We start from the raw sequence: 19833 nt of genomic DNA, 5'->3' as shown, positions 1-19833 counted from the left end.
AATGTCATCACTTTATCCCTCATTTCAGGAACATATTCCTGATAGGGAGGGGTCTCCAATAACCGCAGGCATTCTTTCATCCTGAGCTGTCAGATCAGGTGATCCTTGTCCTCCTCCAGTTTCCTTCCTTCTTTTCTTCTGCTTCTGCTAGTTTTTTGTTTTTTTTTTGCGTCCACTTTAATATCAAACAACTTTTTCTTAACCTGAGCCACGGTATGAACCTCAGGAGACACAGCATTAACAGCCTCAGTAATAGAAACCCAGGCTTCATTCTTTCATGGGTCATGGTGACTCCTCCTGCTGACACACTTCGGAAAAGTGTTGGTTTTCTTGCCTCAACCTCCGAAACAATCACCTTTATTTCTGCCGAGGTGAAAGTCAGCGTCTTGATGCACTGAACAGATGTCCTTATAGTGATGAATTGGGGCGTGGTAGTATGCTGATTGCAGGTTGCGGGCACGCGCCTGTTGATTTAGAATGATTCTGATTCACTAATATACGCACAGAGAGAGAACAAAATTGGCTGGTACGCACGTGTCATGAATCCTACTGTGATTTTGCATAAGCACTTATTTTATGCGCAGAGTAAGAACATTTCTACGCATTTATTAGTGAATGAGGCCCATTGTCTCTGTCTCCTGCCCAGGGACTACAGATGTAAATTAGCGAACAGCTAATTCTGGTACAGCTAAATGTACACTGTCCCTGTCCAAATAAACAAATTGAACAAAACAAAAAAAGAGAGATTATTATATTTCTGTCATCTTATTTTGATTTTATTTTCAGAAAATTGTACTAGTCAGGGAAAATTAGCCCATATTTGGCCAATCTGGGAATAAATTCTTTACCAAAAAATGTCCTCACCAATGTGTTTATAAAGGTCTCTAATAACACATATTAAAAGATTTAATCTCAACTCCTGTAGGAAATCCCTGACAGCTACTTGAATTTTGGGTACCTGGAACCAGATTTTCACAAATTTCCCTGAGCATACTGTTACTGTTAGCGTATTATTTATTTCATTTGAGTGTGGTTTTGTCTGAGCGACCCTCTAAGATAAGAGAAAAAAAATCCAACACATGCAGTATAAATTCTTGGTGTGTGTTTGTGTGTATACCTCTTTCTTTGCTTAAACGAGGTAACCATTCCACAGCGGACCCCCACAGCAGTAGCACCCCCTGCTGGCCACCAGGCTGCTCCACAGTCAGGACAGACTTCATCTGAACGGCTGCCCTGCAACGAGACTCCGCCTCACTCCTCCAGGCTGAAAGGCATCCAATTTATTTAGACTGTTAATTTCCTCATCTTTAACATCAATGTATCAACATCAACTATATCTATTATAATTCTGGTCTCATAGGGTTAGCCTTGAGGCCTGTGCTTTTCTGTTTTACTAACTATACTGAATACTAATGATATATTTTGCACTGATGACAGGGTGAGTAATGTCCTCTTTCCACTGTCCACATTTGTGAGTTGTTTAAACATCTCTGTTTCATCCCAAAAGTTAAATTAACATTAGGAAAGATCATCTTAATAATTAAACCAACATTATTCAAGATTATTTTAATAACTAAATCAACATTAGAAAGACTCAATAATTATATTGACATTAAAAGATGTGTATTTATTTTTGAAAATGATTGTTTAGTTCCTTGTCATCATCATCATCAGGTAAATGCCCCGCTCTTAGTCTGTATAATGAATGCTAAATGGACTTGATCTCTTTTCTTTCTGAGCACTCTGTTACTCTCCTCGTCTCATTCACCCATTCACACCACATTCACAGTAAGGGACCATCAGTCTAAATCTCATTCATACACATTCACACACCGCTGAACACTTTGGCATGTGACTGCTGGAGCTGGGATCGAACCGCCAACAGACTGAGAGAAGATCCACTCTACCACTGAGACACAGCCCCCCTTACCATTTATTGCTAATAAATAGGCAGTCTCCATCACGTAACCCATCTGTTTCTGAAGCCTTGTTTTGAAGCCCATATTAAAATGCTGACTCAACCTAAGTCGTTGGATCCATTATGACCAAGCGGCAACCTCCGGTCTAAAAATATGAGTCCAATACGGAAGTGCTGGAAACTGCAGTTTATCGAGGATCCGCTTGAGGCTGGCTCCAGAAGTACCGGAAACCACATTTCATAACTCGGCAATTTCAAAGATATTGAGATTACCAGTCTTCCAATGAGAGGCACAGCTGACTTGATTGACAGGCGGGAACACTGTAGCTGTTGGCTAGGAGGCTCAAAGCCTGCCACTTTACCTCACAATCACTTGACAGCAGCAATATGGCTGCCACTGGCGATTGGCCTCAAAACACCACTTCACAAACAGATGGGTGACGTCACAGAGACTACATCCATATTTTACACAGTCTATGATTATGATGCAAAGACTTGAGTCGAGGCAGGCTCTTTAGCCTCTTTGCTAACAGCTACAGAGTGCCTGGCTGTCAGTCAAGTCAGCCATGCCCTTATTTGGGCAAAACTGGTAAGTTTGATATCTTCTAAACTAAAGAGTTATAATAAAGTCACTCCATACATTGGCCCTCCTTTATCAGTCTGGTGTAGAAACCAGCACAGATTTGGGTACAGAAATCTGCGTACGACAACGTTCACGTGTCATTTATGAAACAAGCTTATCTGGGTCAATCAGGGAGTACGCCTGATCAAGTGTTGATCAATGTGGCGGCTGAAAACAATGGTCATTTAAATATCACGCCCCTGATAATTCATGGTTCAGCCGGGATCACCCACAGGATTTTTGACACTGAGAGTAAAAAAGAGTAACTTCTCTAAGCTGGAGATCGACACCACAGCAACAGGAGACAAATCTGTGTTGTTTAGCAGCCTGAAAGGAGGCATTAAAGAGAGTCAGAAAAAAACATAGACTGTGTAAATAATGGATTTAGTGTCCGTGACGTCACCCATCTGTTGCTGATCGCTGTTTTGAAGCGGATCGTCGGTGGGTGCCATATTGAAAATGCTGAACTCAACCTAACTTCTGTTGAGTGAGTGTGACGCAAAGAGGCGGGCCTTTAGCCTCCTCGCTAACAGCTACAGTGTTCCCAACTGTCAGACAAGTCCGTCATGTCCTTAAACGGGCAAAACTCGTAATCTTAATATCTTCTGAACTGTCGTGTTATAATAAATTCCTCCCGTAAAATGTGTGCAGATAGAAAAATGAGCTACTCAGACCCAAGACGTTTTTTTGAACCAGGCTGTGAACATGTTCATTAATGCTCTACAGATTGTCTCTTTGAATGGGTGTGTATGTTGTTTCTGTTTTTTCTGCAGCCAGCCTCTGGTGGACACTTGATGAACTGCAGTTTTTAATACTTCCATATTTGCTTCATATCTTAAGACCGGAGGTTGTGACTTGGTTTTCCCTCACATCCTCTTGGCCTGTTTTCATCCTCAGTCAGACTGGACTTTGGTCAAATTGATTCTCACATAAACATATTGGTATGTTTTCAACACAATGGACACAGAATATGCACAGCAGGTACAGGAGATCTGTTACCCATAATGCCTCTGTGTTATCAGCTGATCATGCTGCTTTGCTATCTTTAAACATGAACTCATTTAAACTCAGAGGCTCTCTGTGAAATCAGCTGATTTTCAGATTATAGCACCGTGATCTAAAAAAAACACATGACCCTCCATATGTACGACTCACCAGTGCTTAGGTGGGAGTTTGTAACACGCAACAGGGCATGGACCAGTGTGTTGACCCTCAGAGACCTCAAGGTGGCATAGGGGAGGCGGTTCATGTCCTGAGGTGGGCGGAGTTTAACAGAAACCAAGAGCGGGCGCCGCTCCCGCAGATACCCACACAGAGAGGTGAGCGAGCAAGTATCAACAAGCTGAGGAGCTAAAGAGAGACAGAGAGAGAGAGAGAGAGAGAGAGAGAGAGAGAGAGAGAGAGAGAGAGAGAGAGAGAGAGAGAGAGAGAGAGAGAGAGAGAGAGAGAGAGAGATGTATATACAGTACATATTAAGTATGTTACATATACAGAGTAAATGGATGATACTTTCAGATATGGGCTATGACAATGTTACAATTCAAACTGCAGATAACACAATGATTGAGAGCAACATTATAAATATTTTACCTTTAAAATGCACATAGATAATCTTTTATCAAACTGAGTCAACATCTAAGCTTTCTTGATAGAAAGGAAATCTGCTACCCCCTGTTCACCAGCGAAAGAGATATTGAAGCAGTTCTTCTCTATGTGCTGGATTATAGTGGAATGTCTTCTCTAACAATAAGAAGAGATCAGAACCTTTAAGACACCAACACTGCGAATATACACTGTGTGCACAATTATTAGGCATGTGAGTATTAATATGTTAAAAACTATGTTAACAGTCGTTTTCAAATTTGTCAAGAAGTCAGATAGCGAATATATTTCTTCAACTGTGTGGTTAAAATGATACTTTTCAAATTACGTTGGCTGTATTTTAAAATAAATGCAGAATCTGCAGAAATGAGCGTGCCAAATTATTATGAAAGTTGGTGATAAGAGCATATAACTTGTAAAAATTAAAAACTAGGCACCATTTTAAATGTTCTATTGATTGAAAATAATAATATTTACTACAACTGTTTTCAAACTTCAACAAAAACAACAGTTTTCTTTACATTTGTTACAAAATAAAAGTGTTAATGTCTTTGAAACATTTCAAATCTAAAGTGTTTCTCAAATGTCCAATATAACCTCCTTTTCTTTCAGTGAGGGTCAGAGGTCACTGTAAACTGATTTAGTTTCTGATGACTTGTCTGCTGACTGTGAGCTGTACCTTGTATGGCTTTCCAAAGATGCTCTTTGAGCTGTATTTCTTGCCATTACTGTAATTTATCTTCTTATTTATCTTCAGTATTGACCACAAGTTCTCAGTTGGGTTGAAATCAGGTGAGCAGTCAGGTCAGTTCATGAGGTGATCCTCTTTAAAGCCCTGAGATGCCATCCTGTCCTGGGAATAACATGAGGCATGTGACGGTGCATTGTGCTCATGATTGAACACTAGCATCTTTTTCACTTTAGCTGAATGTCTTTTCCTCCATGCAGGAAAATACAAAATCGCCTCATGAACTGGCCTGCCTGCTCACCCGATCTCAACCCGACTGAGAACTTGTGTTCAATAATAAAGAAGATAATTTACAGTGATGGTGAGAAATACAGCTCAAAGAGCATCTTTGGAAAGACATACAAGGTACAGCTCTCAGAGTCAGCAGAGAAGTCATCAGAAACTAAATCAGTTTACAGTGACCTCTGACCCTCACTGAAAGAAAAGGAGGTTATATTGGACATCAGAGAAACACTTTAGATTTGAAATGTTTCAAAGACATTAACACTTTTATTTTGTATTTATACAAATGTATAATGTATGTTTTTGTTGAAGTTTGAAAACAGTTGTAGTAAATATTATTATTTTCAAATCAATAGAACGTTTAAAATGGTGCCTAGTTTTTTCATTTTTAAAAGTTATATGCTCTTGTCACCAACTTGCATAATCATTTGGCACGCTCATTTCTGCAGATTCTGCATTTATTTAAAAATACAGCCAACGTAATTTGAAAAGCATCATTTTAACCACACAGTTGAAGAAATATATTCACTATCTGACTGCTTGACAAATTTGAAAACGACTGTTAACATAGTTTTTTAACATATTCACAAAAATACTCACGTGCCTAATAATTGTGCACGCAGTGTGTATATATATATATATATATGTATATATGTATATATATATATATATATATATATATATATATATATAGTCCACAATGTGGACTTTGCCTCTGTTGATAATGCTGGCTTTAGGTTTGGGGCAGTCTTTTCGGAAGTCAATAATAAGCTCCTTGGCCTTTTTCACATTAAGATCCAAGAAGTTTTTGTCACACCAATGGACAAAGGTTGACAAAGCCACACCGTGGTCAGAGTCCGGGCCTTGAAGAAGGGACAACAGAGCAGTGTCATCTGAGAATTTAACCAGATACTGACCCTCTTGAGAAGCTCTGCAGCTGTCTGTGTACATGATAAACAGCAGAGGAGAAAGGACACAGCCTTGAGGGGAGCCTGTATTGGACTTTATAGACTTTGTCATGGAACCATTCACAAAAACTTGCTGGACCCTGTCTGTTAAAAAGTTTAAAAGCAACAATAAAATCTGATCAGGCAAGTTAAAATAAGAAATTAGTTTTTCAATTAAAATGTGAGACTGCATCTTATTAAAAGATGAAGAAAAATCTGCAAACAAAAGTCTTGCATGGGATTTAGGTTTTTCAAGGTGCTTGTAAGTTGTGTCTAGGATGAAAAGCTTAGCATCATCAACTCCTTTCCCAGGTTGGAATGCAAACTGTAATGGGTCAAGTTTCCCATCGATCGGGGAGAGCACTTCTTTTATTATTTTTTCAAAGTTTTTCATCACAAGGGATGTAAGTGCCACTGGTCTGAATTTGTTCAGCTCCTTAGGTTTGCTGTATTTAGGCAAAGGGATAATGGTGGATTTTTTCCACATTGTACTCTAGGTATCTGGCCACAATCAGCACACATCTGAAAAAGACTGGTGAACACTCCACTGAGCTGGTCAGCACAGTAGTGTAGTGTACGACCACAGATGGCGTCAGGGCCGGCAGCTTTCCTCATATTAACTTCTTTAAATAGAGATGAAACAGCTTCCTGAGAAATACCTAAATCATTCTGAGGTATCAGAGATTCTCTTAACACAGAGATATCAGGGAGGAGGTCCGGCCTTTCAAAGCGAGAATAAAATGAATTAAAAGCATCTGCCAAATCAGCATCATTCACACCATTCACACTGATGGGATGCTTTGTCCCACAGGTTGACTGATTGATTGATGCCATAGATTTGATTCCTTTCCAGGCTGCTCTTAGATCTCCCTGACTGTACTGTTGTTCAATTTTATCTCTGTATCTAAGCTTGGCCCTTTTGACTTCCACCTTCACTTCCCTCGAGACCGCTCTAATCTCTCAGGGGCACCAGAGTGAAAGACCCTTTTCTTTTTATTAATGATTGATTTCAGTTCCTTAGTTATCCAAGGTTTATTGTTTGGATAGATGGTCACCTTTTTGGTTGGGATTAAACACTCTACACAGAATGTGATGTAGGATGAAACAGTGTCTGAGATGACATCAATGCCATCACAAACATCAAGAAAGCAGTTCCAGTCTGTGCATTCAAAGCACGCCTGAAGAGATGAGACGCTGGCCTCAGACCAGGTTTTTACAGTTCTTTCCTCCCGTTCCATGCGCCTCAAGCAAGAAGTGTATGTGGGCATGAGGTACACACTGTTATGATAAGAGGCACCAAAGGAAGGCATAGGTAAAGATTTATAAGCCCCATTTACAGAACCGTAGCACAAATCCAGGGTGGTGTTCTTTTTAGTTGTAGAACAAGTGACATACTGTTCATAAGTCCTCAAGGTCCTATTCAAGTTACAATGATTAAAATCCCCCAAGACAAACTTGGAGTCCAGTTTGTGCGTGACGTCAGCGATCAGCTGTGCAGCAGCTGATGCGTTTGCACGCGGGTGAATATACACTAGTGTGTAAAACAGCTGTTGAAACTCGCAAGGCAGGTAAAAAGGGCGGAGAGAAATTGACAACAGCTCCACATCTGGAGTGCATATCTTCTCTCTGACTACTATCGTCTTACAGCATCTTTGGTTCACGTAGAAACACACACCTCCACCCCGACTTTTACCGGTAATCCTGGGTGACCAGTCTAAGCGAATTGGGCTTCCAAACCCACTTAGTTCCAGGTCTGAGTCCAGGTCAGAGTCACTGAGGCATGTCTCGGTGAGGGCAAGGAGGCAGGTGTCTTTTATTTCCCGATTATATTTGATGTAAGCCTCCAACTCGTCAACTTTCCGTTTGACAGACTGCACGTTTGACAGCAGGACTGTCGGTAGAGGCGGAAGGCTGCGGCGGCTGTCAAGCCGAAGATTCCTCAGTCTCCGGCGAAAGCCACCTCTCCTTCCTCTTTTCCGGGTTCTAGACTTCTTAACCGGCCTGCGCAGCTCAGGCGGGATGTTCGCTGGAATATAGCCGGTTAATGAAGTCTGTAGGGACAGAAGCAGCTCACGGCTGTGAGCGACTCTGCCGGTAGCGCTGTGATTTTGCATAGCATGACAAGGGAAGTTCAGAAGAAACGCTGTCACGCAGAAAACTGCGAAAAACTGGACAAGTATCCCCATGATTTCCATTCACAAGCTCTTTCACACACACACAAAAGACCAAATAACGGACTTTAAATGTACAAAAACAACGTAAACTTAACATGCCGGTACACTGCTGGGTCGCACACTGTGAAGCGCCCTGGAAGCATTATCTGGTGAAGGGTGCCGTCAAGCCAAAGAAGGAGTCCCACAGGTCGTGGCTGGCTTGTGGGACTCCGGAGGCAGCTGAAAGGTACCGGCAGACCAAGCGATCTGCGGCCCGGGCGGTCGCAGAGGCGAAAACTCGGGCGTGGGAGAGGTTTGGTGAGGCCATGGAGGAAGACTTTCAGTCGGCCTCGAAGAAATTCTGGCAAACTGTCCGACGGCTTAAGAAGGGGAAGCGGCCCTTTGTTCGTACTGTTTACAGTGTGGATGGGGAGCTGCTGACCTCGACTGAGAGTATAGTCGGGCGGTGGAAGGAATACTTCGAAATTCCACCGGCATGCATTCCGAGGAGGAACCGGAGCCGGGGGATTTGGTGGTGGGCTCGTTCATCACTGGGGCCGAGGTCGCAGAGGCAGTCAAACAGCTCCGAAGCGGCAGGGCCCCGGGGGTGGATGAGATCCGTCCGAGTTCCTCAAGGCTCTGGATGTTGTAGGGCTGTCCTGGTTGACATGCCTCTGCAACATGGACATCGGGGACTGTGCCTCTGGAGTGGCAGACGGGCTTGGTGGCTCCCCTTTTCAAGAAGGGGGACCAGAGGGTGTGTTCCAACTATAGGGGGATCACTCCTCCTCAGCCTCCCTGGAAAAGTATACTCTAGGGTGCTGGAGAGGAGAGTCCGGCTGTTGGTTGAACCTCGGCTGCAGGAGGAGCAATGCGGTTTTCGTCCTGGCCGTGCAACACTGGACCAACTCTACCCCCCCGGGAGGGTGCTGGAGGGGGCATGGGAGTTTGCCCAACCAGTCCACATGTGCTTTGTGGACTTGGAGAAGGCTTACGACCCCGAGGCATCCTTTGGGGGGTGCTCCGGGAATATGGGGTGGATGGCCGGTTGCTACGAGCCATTCAGTCTCTGTATTGTCGGAGCCAGAGTTTGGTTCGCATTGCCGGCAGTAAGTCGGATTCCTTCCCAGTTGGGGTTGGACTCCACCAGGGCTGCCCTTTGTCACCGGTTCTATTCATAACTTTTATGGACATGTCTAGGTGCAGCCAAGTGGCGGAGGGTGTCCGATTCGGTGGCCTTGGGATTCCATCTCTGCTCATTGCAGATGATGTCATCCTATTGGCTTCATCGAGCAGTGACCTCCAGCTCGCACTGGGATGGTTAGCAGCAGAGTGTGAAGCAGCGGGGATGAGGATCAGCACCTCTCAGTCTGAGGCCATGGTGCTAAGTCGAAAAAGGGTGACTTGCCCTCTCCGGGTCGGAGGAGAGTCTTTCCTCCAGGCGGAGGAGTTTAAGTATCTCGGGGTCTTGTTCACGAGTGAGGGAAAGAGGGAGTGCGAGATTGACAGACGGATCGGGACTGATTGGACTCTGCAGCAGGACATACCTGAAACTTAACATCAGCTAAGTTCAATAATAAAGGACGGACCTTAAAACAGTCACTAAGGGTGCCCTGAAACAGACCTTAAAACAGTCACTAAGGATGCCCTGAAACAGACCTTAAAACAGTCACTAATGGTGCCCTGAAACAGACCTTAAAACAGTCACTAAGGGTGCCCTGAAACAGACCTTAAAACAGTCACTAAGGATGCCCTGAAACAGACCTTAAAACAGTCACTAAGGGTGTCCTGAAACAGACCTTAAAACAGTCACTAAGGGTGCCCTGAAACAGACCTTAAAACAGTCACTAAGAGTGCCCTGAAACAGACCTTAAAACAGTCACTGATGGTGCCCTGAAACAGACCTTAAAACAGTCACTAATGGTGCCCTGAAACAGACCTTAAAACAGTCACTACGGGTGCCTAAAACAGACCTTAAAACAGTCACTAAGGGTGCCCTTAAACAGACCTTAAAACAGTCACTAAGGGTGCCCTGAAACAGACCTTAAAACAGTCACTACGGGTGTCCTGAAACAGACCTTAAAACAGTCACTAAGGGTGCCCTGAAACAGACCTTAAAACAGTCACTAAGGATGCCCTGAAACAGACCTTAAAACAGTCACTACGGGTGTCCTGAAACAGACCTTATAACAGTCACTAAGGGTGCCCTGAAACAGACCTTAAAACAGTCACTAAGGATGCCCTGAAACAGACCTTAAAACAGTCACTACGGGTGTCCTGAAACAGACCTTAAAACAGTCACTAAGGGTGCCCTGAAACAGACCTTAAAACAGTCACTAAGGATGCCCTGAAACAGATCTTAAAACAGTCACTAAGGGTGCCCTGAAACAGACCTTAAAACAGTCACTAAGGATGCCCTGAAACAGACCTTAAAACAGTCACTAAGGGTGCCCTGAAACAGACCTTAAAACAGTCACTAAGGATGCCCTGAAACAGACCTTAAAACAGTCACTAAGGGTGCCCTGAAACAGACCTTAAAACAGTCACTAAGGATGCCCTGAAACAGACCTTAAAACAGTCACTAAGGGTGCCCTGAAACAGACCTTAAAACAGTCACTAAGGATGCCCTGAAACAGACCTTAAAACAGTCACTAAGGGTGCCCTGAAACAGACCTTAAAACAGTCACTAAGGGTGCCCTGAACAGATCATAAACATAAGTCAGTTTCTAAACAGTCTGTATTTGATGAGCTGAGATTAAAAAGTATTTGATGTGAGATTTAAAAACAAAATATTGAACATAAAAGCAAAATCATCAAACCAAAATAACAGGATCACTCCTGAGTTTATATCTGATTGTTTATTTCAGATTCACTGTCTAATGAAATAGAGTAATATAGTCTAATATTATAGATAGAGTATATATATTAATGATCAGTTATTTCTCCTGTTAGTTTCCCCGTTTGTTCTGGTTTTCTTCATGAAGAGAAGTCTGACAGTAAAGTTTGTCTGTTAGTAAAAACACTTGTTATATTTCCTGTCAGGTTAATAAAGTTTCATATGAGGCTGATCATTAATGAGCATGGGGTTTGAAAAGAGTTGCATGGTTTCTATTTTCCCTTAAAATAAAAAACAATTTAATAGGCGTTTTACCGGTGAATCGATCCGTGATGCTTCAGGACAGAATAAACAGAGAGCAGATTCTCTTCATGTGCAGGTGTTTGTTAAACAGGTAAACACAGAGACAGAGCTCTTTCACTGTTTATATTGATCAGAGTTATTACAGTGAACATGTGTGGAGACACAAACAGCTGTTAAAGCCCTCATCACAAACCGGCGTCGCTTCACTTGACGCTCCGGAGGAAATTATGTCTCATTTCTCTTAATACAAATCTCCTCGTTTCCTCTCTCCTCTCGTCTCATTTCCTTGCATCTCTGGTGGGAGGGACTATGACGCGAGTGAATGACGCACGCGAGTGAATGACGCACGAGAGTGAATGACACGAGGATGGACATTAAGAGCTATCCGGACCCGGATAAGCGGAAGAAGATGGTATGGTATGGTATGGTGGTAAAAATGATGCAGTAAAAATTCCTAACATGACATCATGCAGGTTACGTTTATGTGAGAAGTTGCCAAGTGCTGCTGTCTCATTCCTAGTTTTACCATTTTGAGCCTTTACAGCCTCCTGTTCTGAATCATTTTCCAGTCCACGTCAATTAAGTCAAAAAGGGCTCAGGGTTCAGGGTTTAGGGAGGACATTGAGAATCAGCCAGAGAGAGAGAGGCAGAGGGCTGAACTTAGGATGCTGATTGGTTGGAGGTTGTGTTTGCACCTGGTGGTGAAGTGGAGGTTGTGATAGGTCCCAGGTTGAGCAGTTTGCTGCTGAAGGTTGTCTGCAGCACGGTCTCTCCTCTCCACCTGTCTTCATTCACCTGCAGACCTGAAACAACCAGGAAACAGACAACTCTATCCATGACACCCACCTCTCCAACAGTCTCAGGTGTTAATCTAATCCAACACAACAAGTCTCTGTCTGTACCTGTAAGGAGCAGAATGTCTCCAGGTGTCACAGTCAACACCCAGAATGCCCCTTGCCGCCACAGCACAACCTTCATCTCAACAGCTGATTGGTCCGTTACTACGATGGACGCCAGAGGAACAACGGTCCCTGCAGCAGGCCCGGACTTCACCTTAAATCAATCAAACGGGAGGCTTTATCCCAAACACAGATTACAGACATCATACGTTAAACTGGTAATATACACAAGTTGTAATAATATGTACAAGTTATAATAATACATATGTTATAATAATATACAAACATAATAACAGGGTTCCTGTGGATCTTTGAAAAGTCATAAAACGTCTTAAAAAGTCTTATTTTCACCAGCAAAGGTCTTAAATGTGCATGGTACTCTAATATAAATTCCCGAATACTTCACACCTTCTTGTATATGATGAGGGTCCTTATTGTGTTTCTGTGGATTCCTTGTCCATATGACCGTCTACAGCGTTTATGTGTGATGTCTGTTGTCTGTTGATGTCTTTGATTTTTTAAAAAGGAACATCTGTGTGGTTGATCAGCATCATGTCTCGACTCGTCATTGTTGTAGGCTACTCTTATGTGCTATGTCCCCTGCAGCGGAGGCTGATAACCACAGAGCACTGAGGAACAGTTATCAGAGGAGCTCATGTCCACACAGCAGGTGAAACGACACATAACGCAACATATACATATATATATATATATATATATATATATATATATATATATATATATATATATATATATATATACACAGTGGGGCAAAAAAGTATTTAGTCAGCCACTGATTTTGCAATTTCTCCTACATAGAAAGATGAGAGAGGTCTGTAATTTTCATCAGAGGTACACTTCAACTATGAGAGACAAAATGAGAAAAAGAAAATCCAGGAAATCACATTGTAGGATTTTTAAAGAATTTATTTGTAAATTATGGTGGAAAATAAGTATTTGGTCACCCACAAACAAGCAAGATTTCTGTCTCTCACAGACCTGTAACTTCTTCTTTAAGAAGCTCTTCTGTCCTCCACTCATTACCTGTATTAAAGGCACCTGTTTGAACTGGTTATCTGTATAAAGACACCTGTCCACAGCCTCAGTCAGACTCCAAGCTCAACCATGGCCAAGACCAAAGAGCTGTCCAATGACACCAGGAAGAAAATTGTGGATCTGCACCAGGCTGGGAAGAGCGAATCTACAATAGGCAAGCAGGTTGGTGTGAATAAATCAACTGTGGGAGCAAATGTAAGAAAATGGAAGACATACAAGACCATTGATAATCTCCCTCGATCTGGGGCCCCACGCAAGATCTCATCCCGTGGGGTCAAAATGATCATGAGAACGGTGAGCAAAAATCCCAGAACTACGCGGAGGGACCTGATGAATGACCTGCAGAGAGCTGGGACCAAAGTAACAAAGGCTACCATCAGTAACACACTACGCAGAGAGGGACTCAAATCCTGCAGCGCCAGGCGTGTCCCCCTGCTTAAGCCAGTACATGTCCAGGCCCGTCTGAAGTTTGCCAGAGAGCATATGGATGATCCAGAGGATTGGGAGAATATCATGTGGTCAGACGAAACCAAAATAGAACTTTTTGGTAAAAACTCAACTTGTTGTGTTTGGAGGAAGAAGAATGCTGAGTTGCATCCCAAGAGCACCATACCTACTGTGAAGCATGGGTGTGGAAACCTCATGCTTTGGGGCTGTTTTTCTGCAAAGGGGACAGGACGACTGATCCGTGTTAAGGGAAGAATGAACGGGGTCATGTATTGTGAGGTTTTAAGCCAAAACCTCCTTCCATCAGTGAGAGCATTGAAGATGGAACGTGGCTGGGTCTTCCAGCATGACAATGATCCCAAACACACCGCTCGGGCAACGAAGGAGTGGCTCCGTAAAAAGCATTTCAAGGTCCTGGAGTGGCCGAGCCAGTCTCCAGACCTCAACCCCATAGAAAATTTGTGGAGGGAGTTGAAAGTCTGTGTTGCCCAGCGACAGCCCCAAAACATCACTGCTCTAGAGGAGATCTGCATGGAGGAATGGACCAAAATACCAGCTACAGTGTGTGCACACCCGGTGAAGACTTACAGGAAACATTTGAATACTTATTTTCCACCATAATTTGCAAATACATTCTTCAAAAAACAAAAATCTTGATCCCTCTGCTCTTACAAACTTCAGGCCCATTTCTAAACTCCCCTTTTTATCTAAAGTCCTGGAGAAAGTGGTTTTTACCCAGCTGCAGACTTTTTTAGCAGATCATGACATTTATGAAAAGTTTCAGTCTGGTTTTAAAGCACGTCACAGCACAGAAACTGCACATTTAAGAGTTTTTAATGATGTGATTTTAACTGTTGACTCGGGTGACTCTGTCATTTTGGTGCTTTTGGACCTATCTGCTGCGTTTGACACTGTCGACCACACAATTCTCCTGTCACGCCTTGATAGTTGTGGAATTAAGGGTTTAGCACTCAGTTGGTTTCAATCGTACCTGACAGACAGAAGTTTCTCTGTCCATCTGGGAGATTTTTCCTCTGAGACAGCCCCTCTTACTTGTGGTGTTCCTCAGGGGTCTGTTTTGGGCCCTATCCTGTTCTCATTGTATATGCTGCCCATGGGATCTATTTTCCAGAAACATGGCGTCTCATTTCATTGTTATGCTGATGATGTGCAAATTTATATGCCGTTCAGCTTAAAGAGGAATGGATCCCTGCAGTCCTTATTCAACTGTTTGAAAGATGTAAAGTTATGGATGAGCCTAAATTTTCTGCACCTTAACGAGGAAAAGACTGAGGTCATTGTATTTGGACAGCCCCAACAGTTCGATGGGAGCACTCTCGGCCCTCTCGCAGCAAATATTCACTCCTCTGTAAAGAGCCTTGGAGTTCATTTTGATAGTGCCTTCAAATTTAGAAAACAAATCTCTTCTGTGGTTCAGTCCAGCTTCTTCCAGCTGAGACTCATAGCCAAGGTGAAGGCATATCTCCCTCCTAAGGATCTAGAGAGAGTTGTACATGCCTTTATTACGGCTAGGCTTGATTATTGTAATTCTTTGTATGTCGGCTTAGACATGGCGTCTATTCAGCGCCTGCAGCTTGTACAGAATGCGGCAGCTCGCCTCCTGACTGGCAGGAAAAAGAGGGAGCACGTCACACCTGTGCTGCGTGCTCTCCACTGGCTCCCAGTCCGTCACAGGATTGATTTTAAAGTTGCACTTTTAACATACAAGGCCCTAAATGGATTGGCACCATCCTACTTGGCTGATCTTCTCCATGCTCACAACCCAACCCGAGCACTGAGGTCAACATACCAGCTGCTCCTGGATGTGCCTAAAAGTCGCCTTAAAACCCGGGGAGACCGAGCCTTTGCAGCAGCGGCCCCCAAGCTCTGGAGTGGCTTGCCACTCCAATTAAGATCGGCCCCAACTGTTGAATGTTTTAAATCTTTGTTGAAGACCCATCTCTTCTCTTTGGCCTTCTACTCGTGAAGAGGACATTAATATCCTGTTATGTTGTTGTTTATTGTTGTCTTCATGTAATTTTTACTTTTTACCTTGTAAAGCACTTTGGCCAACACTGGTTGTTTTTAAATGTGCTATATAAATAAAGTTGACTTGACTTGACTTGACTTTAAAAATCCTACAATGTGATTTCCTGGATTTTTTTTTCTCATTTTGTCTCTCATAGTTGAAGTGTACCTCTGATGAAAATTACAGACCTCTCTCATCTTTCTAAGTGGGAGAACTTGCAAAATCAGTGGCTGACTAAATACTTTTTTGCCCCACTGTGTATATATATATATATATATATATATATGTATACACACACACACACACACACACATATATATATATATATATATATATATATATATATATACACATATATACACACATATATATATATACACACACACACACACACATATATACACATATACACACATATACACACATATACACATATATACACACATATATATATATATACACACACACACACACATATATATATATATACACATATATACATATATATATATATATAAAACCTGTCCTCACCTTTACCTCCTTCAGGTGACAGGGGTGAACCACTGCCACCAACACAGAGTACCGTGACCCCTTTCTGTTACACCCGATCAGAGGTGTTGTGGCACCTCTTCGCCCAGCCATGGCTTTGCTTTCTGACGGAGCCACAGATGCTTCTGTCGGCATGTTTTGTGAGACTCGAGCTTTCTTGACCTCAGGGGATCTGGAGGTGGAGCTCTGGGAGGCCCTGGTCACCTGTGGCTCCGCCTCCTGGGAGCAGAGAACTCCCTCCTGGTTGACCTCAACAATCACGCACCCCTCTTGGGCCCTCAGTGCCGGGCATGGTTGGCTGAAGAGCTCCTTGGGGGTTTCAGGTGTTGAGGTTACAGGGCTGAAGAGCTCTGGGGTGCTGTAGGACGCAGATGGTGGAGTTTGGGTGTGTTTGGGTGGGGTCTGAGGAGGTGGGGTTTTCTCAGGGCTGGATGCTGATTGGATGCTGCAGTGCCTGCTTCTCAGGATCAAGGTCTGACTTAAAGTCCAGGTAGACAGATACTGAGCATGGGTAGACAGAGGAGGGACAGCTGATGATGACCAGGGTTTAGACCCAAGTGGCCTTCCAGATTCTGTTTTTTGTGGTTCTGGTTTCTGAAGTTCTGTTTTTTGTAGTTCTGTTGGTTCTGCAGGGAAACAGCTCTCCAGATACTCGTGAACTGAAACTGAACACTGATGGTCTCTTGCTGGATCTGGTTTTGAAAACAGATGAGATGTCGGATGAGTTTCATCCAGTTTGCTTTTTATACCGTGTTCAGATTGATTAACTTGTATAGCTTGGTCCTCCTCTGACCGTGGGTTAACTTCATTTCCTGCTTTGTCTGTAACATATGAAATGCATCAAATTAAAACACACGTTAAAACTTCTGATCAAATCTGTCACACTGTACCTACATGCCCTACCTGCGCCCAGACCATTTCATGTTTCATTATCTTAAAGCCAAAGTTTTTTTGATGTGAAACCAAAAGCTTTTAATCTGAAATTTTAGCAGGTTGAGGCGTTTAAAGTTTTCAGTTAAAATCATATCTAACTCAACAGGAATCATTTCCATCACCAAGCAGTGTGAATGTGAAAGATGTGTATCATCTTTCTCCTTTTGGACCCTGAATGCATCACCTGTTAAAGGCTTAAGATGACCATCCTGCCAGGTGAGTTCCATGTGTCTCCAGGTGACAGGGGGACATTCCTGTTCCACTGTCCCAGCTCCTGACACCACAGCCTGGCTGGAGGAGGCAGGAGGAGCCCCCAGGAAGACGAGAATCTTGGGTTGGTCATCCATAATGTCTTCAGGGGTCAGATAAATATGGACGTTTCCTCAGGACCTGATGATGAAAACAAAACACCTGAGACAGAGCTCTGGTTGAGAGGACCACACTCCACAGGTACACAGGAGTGTTTTCAGATTTGGGTTTTTCCTCCTTTGGCTCATGTTTTATTAGAGTTAAAGAAAATGTCTCTACAATTTTCTCACCTCTGGGTTAAAAACCTGTCTGACCTTATACAACCATGACTGTGCAGATAGCTGCCAGAGTACAGCTCCAAGATGTAGACGGATGCATACAGGCTGAGGTTTTACACAGCTGGGAACAATAACCAGCAGTGCTCCACCAACCAGAGAGCAGGGTGTTAGGGGAGGGTCAGACCCGTCTTACAGCTTCTTTCACATGTGGGTTCAGTCCTGATGTAGTCAGTCTGAGAGACCTATCGCTTGTGTGTGGATCAATCAATATATTAAGATATATCAACCACACTTTATCACACAGATGAGTTCATTCATTGATTGGTCATCACACAGCAGCACTCTCTAGCAGACCGGTGCTAGAGATACAACTCCAATCACAGCCCGTGGACTAACTACAAAATTAATTTTACGTTGGCTTGTTGATGGAAAGACAAAGGAAAGTGCTGACTGATGCTAACCCTGTTGTTCAAAGAAAACCGACCAAATGTCAAAACTGATAAATGTGGGGCACCGTCAGCCTAGCAGTTTAAGCGTGCGCCCCACATGCAGAAGCTATAGTCCTTGTCAAAGCGGTCGTGGGTTCGGCTCCTGGCTGACCCAGTCTCTGCTCCACACATTTCCTGTCTCTCTCCAGCTCTCCTATCCAATAGAGGCAAGAGATGCCCAAACACTGCATGCCTCTGTAGTGGAGATCACTGCATTAAAAACAGACATGACTCTGTAGTGGAAATCACTGCATTAAAAACAGACATGACTCTGTAGTGGAGATCACTGCATTAAAAACAGACATGACTCTGTAGTGGAAATCACTGCATTAAAAACAGACATGACTCTGTAGTGGAGATCACTGCATTAAAAACAGACATGACTCTGTGGTGGAGATCACTGCATGATCTCATTGTCTGTGGACAGAGTCAAACACTGCATCAATAAAGTCAGGTGTAAACTGAACCATGCAAAGAGGAAACCATATATAAACCTGATCCAGACACACATAGACTTCTCTGTACCTGAGCCTGTTTAAGATGGATTGAGGGGAAGTGGAAAACTGTCCTCTGTTCTGATGAATCAAAATTACATTCTTTTAGCAAATCATGATAAACGTCCCTGTCCCTGAGTGCTCTACCTGTACCTACCTACTACCTGTGTTCTCTACCTGATCTTTATAACACCTGTGTGCTCTATCTGCTCTGTAAAACACCTGAGTGCTCTACCTGCTTTGTATAACACCTGAGTGCTCCCCTTCCTTCTCTGGATAACACCTGTGTGCTCTACCGTATAACACTTGTGTGATCTGGCTGCCCTGTAAAACACAAGTGACCTATCTGCTATATATAACACCTGTGTGCTCTGCCTGCTCTGTATGACACCTGTGTTCCCCCTTTCCTCCTTTGGTTAACACCTGTGTGCTCTGCCTGCTCTGTATGACACCCAAGTGCTCCCCTTCCCTTCTCTGGTTACCACCTGAGTTCTCTACCTGCTCTGTATAACACCTGAGTTCTCTATCTACTCTGTATAACACCCGAGTGCTCTATTTGCTCTGTATAACACCTGTGTACTTTACCTGCTCTGTATAAGACCCGAGTGCTCTACCTGCTTTGTATATCACCTGAGTGCTCAACCTGCTTTGTATAACACCTGAGTAATCTACCTGCTCTGTATAACACCTGAATGCTCTACCTGCTTTATATACTACCTGTGTGCTCTACCTGATCTTTATAACACCTGTGTACTCTACCTTCTCTGTATAACATCCGTGTACTCTACCTGCTCTGTGTAAAACTTGTGTGCTTTACATGCTCAGTATACCACCTGAGTGCTCTATCTGCTCTGCATGACACCTGTGTACTCTACCTTCTCTGTATAACATCCGTGTACTCTACCTGCTCTGTGTAAAACTTGTGTGCTTTACATGCTCAGTATACCACCTGAGTGCTCTATCTGCTCTGCATGACACCTGTGTATTCTACCTGCTCTGTATAACATCCGTTTACTCTACCTACTCTGTATAACACCTGTGTGCTCTACCTGCTTTGTAT

General features: G+C 43.2%; 1 protein-coding gene across 4 annotated transcripts in view; it reads right to left on the bottom strand.

Moving 5' to 3' along the window:
• Nucleotides 1-19833, bottom strand: part of shld2 (shieldin complex subunit 2) — a 39829-nt gene that overhangs the window by 16526 nt on the left and 3470 nt on the right. For 3 of the 4 annotated variants that reach the window (XM_034682444.1, XM_034682446.1, XM_034682445.1), the window contains exons 2-7: nucleotides 17449-17654; nucleotides 16314-17152; nucleotides 12254-12404; nucleotides 12047-12154; nucleotides 3696-3890; nucleotides 1118-1264 (exon numbers count right to left, since the gene is read on the bottom strand). In XM_034682444.1, coding sequence (XP_034538335.1) covers nucleotides 1118-1264; nucleotides 3696-3890; nucleotides 12047-12154; nucleotides 12254-12404; nucleotides 16314-17152; nucleotides 17449-17611 — 1603 coding nt within the window. In that variant the 5' untranslated portion in view covers nucleotides 17612-17654. The remainder of the gene's footprint in view (nucleotides 1-1117; nucleotides 1265-3695; nucleotides 3891-12046; nucleotides 12155-12253; nucleotides 12405-16313; nucleotides 17153-17448; nucleotides 17655-19833) is intronic. The other variant, XM_034682447.1, reaches the window with a different exon arrangement.

The sequence above is a fragment of the Notolabrus celidotus genome, chromosome 4, assembly GCF_009762535.1.
Source record: "Notolabrus celidotus isolate fNotCel1 chromosome 4, fNotCel1.pri, whole genome shotgun sequence".
NCBI lineage: Eukaryota > Metazoa > Chordata > Actinopteri > Labriformes > Labridae > Notolabrus > Notolabrus celidotus.
The sequence above is the reverse complement of the archived record's forward strand: the minus strand, read 5'-3'. Positions and strand labels throughout refer to the sequence as shown.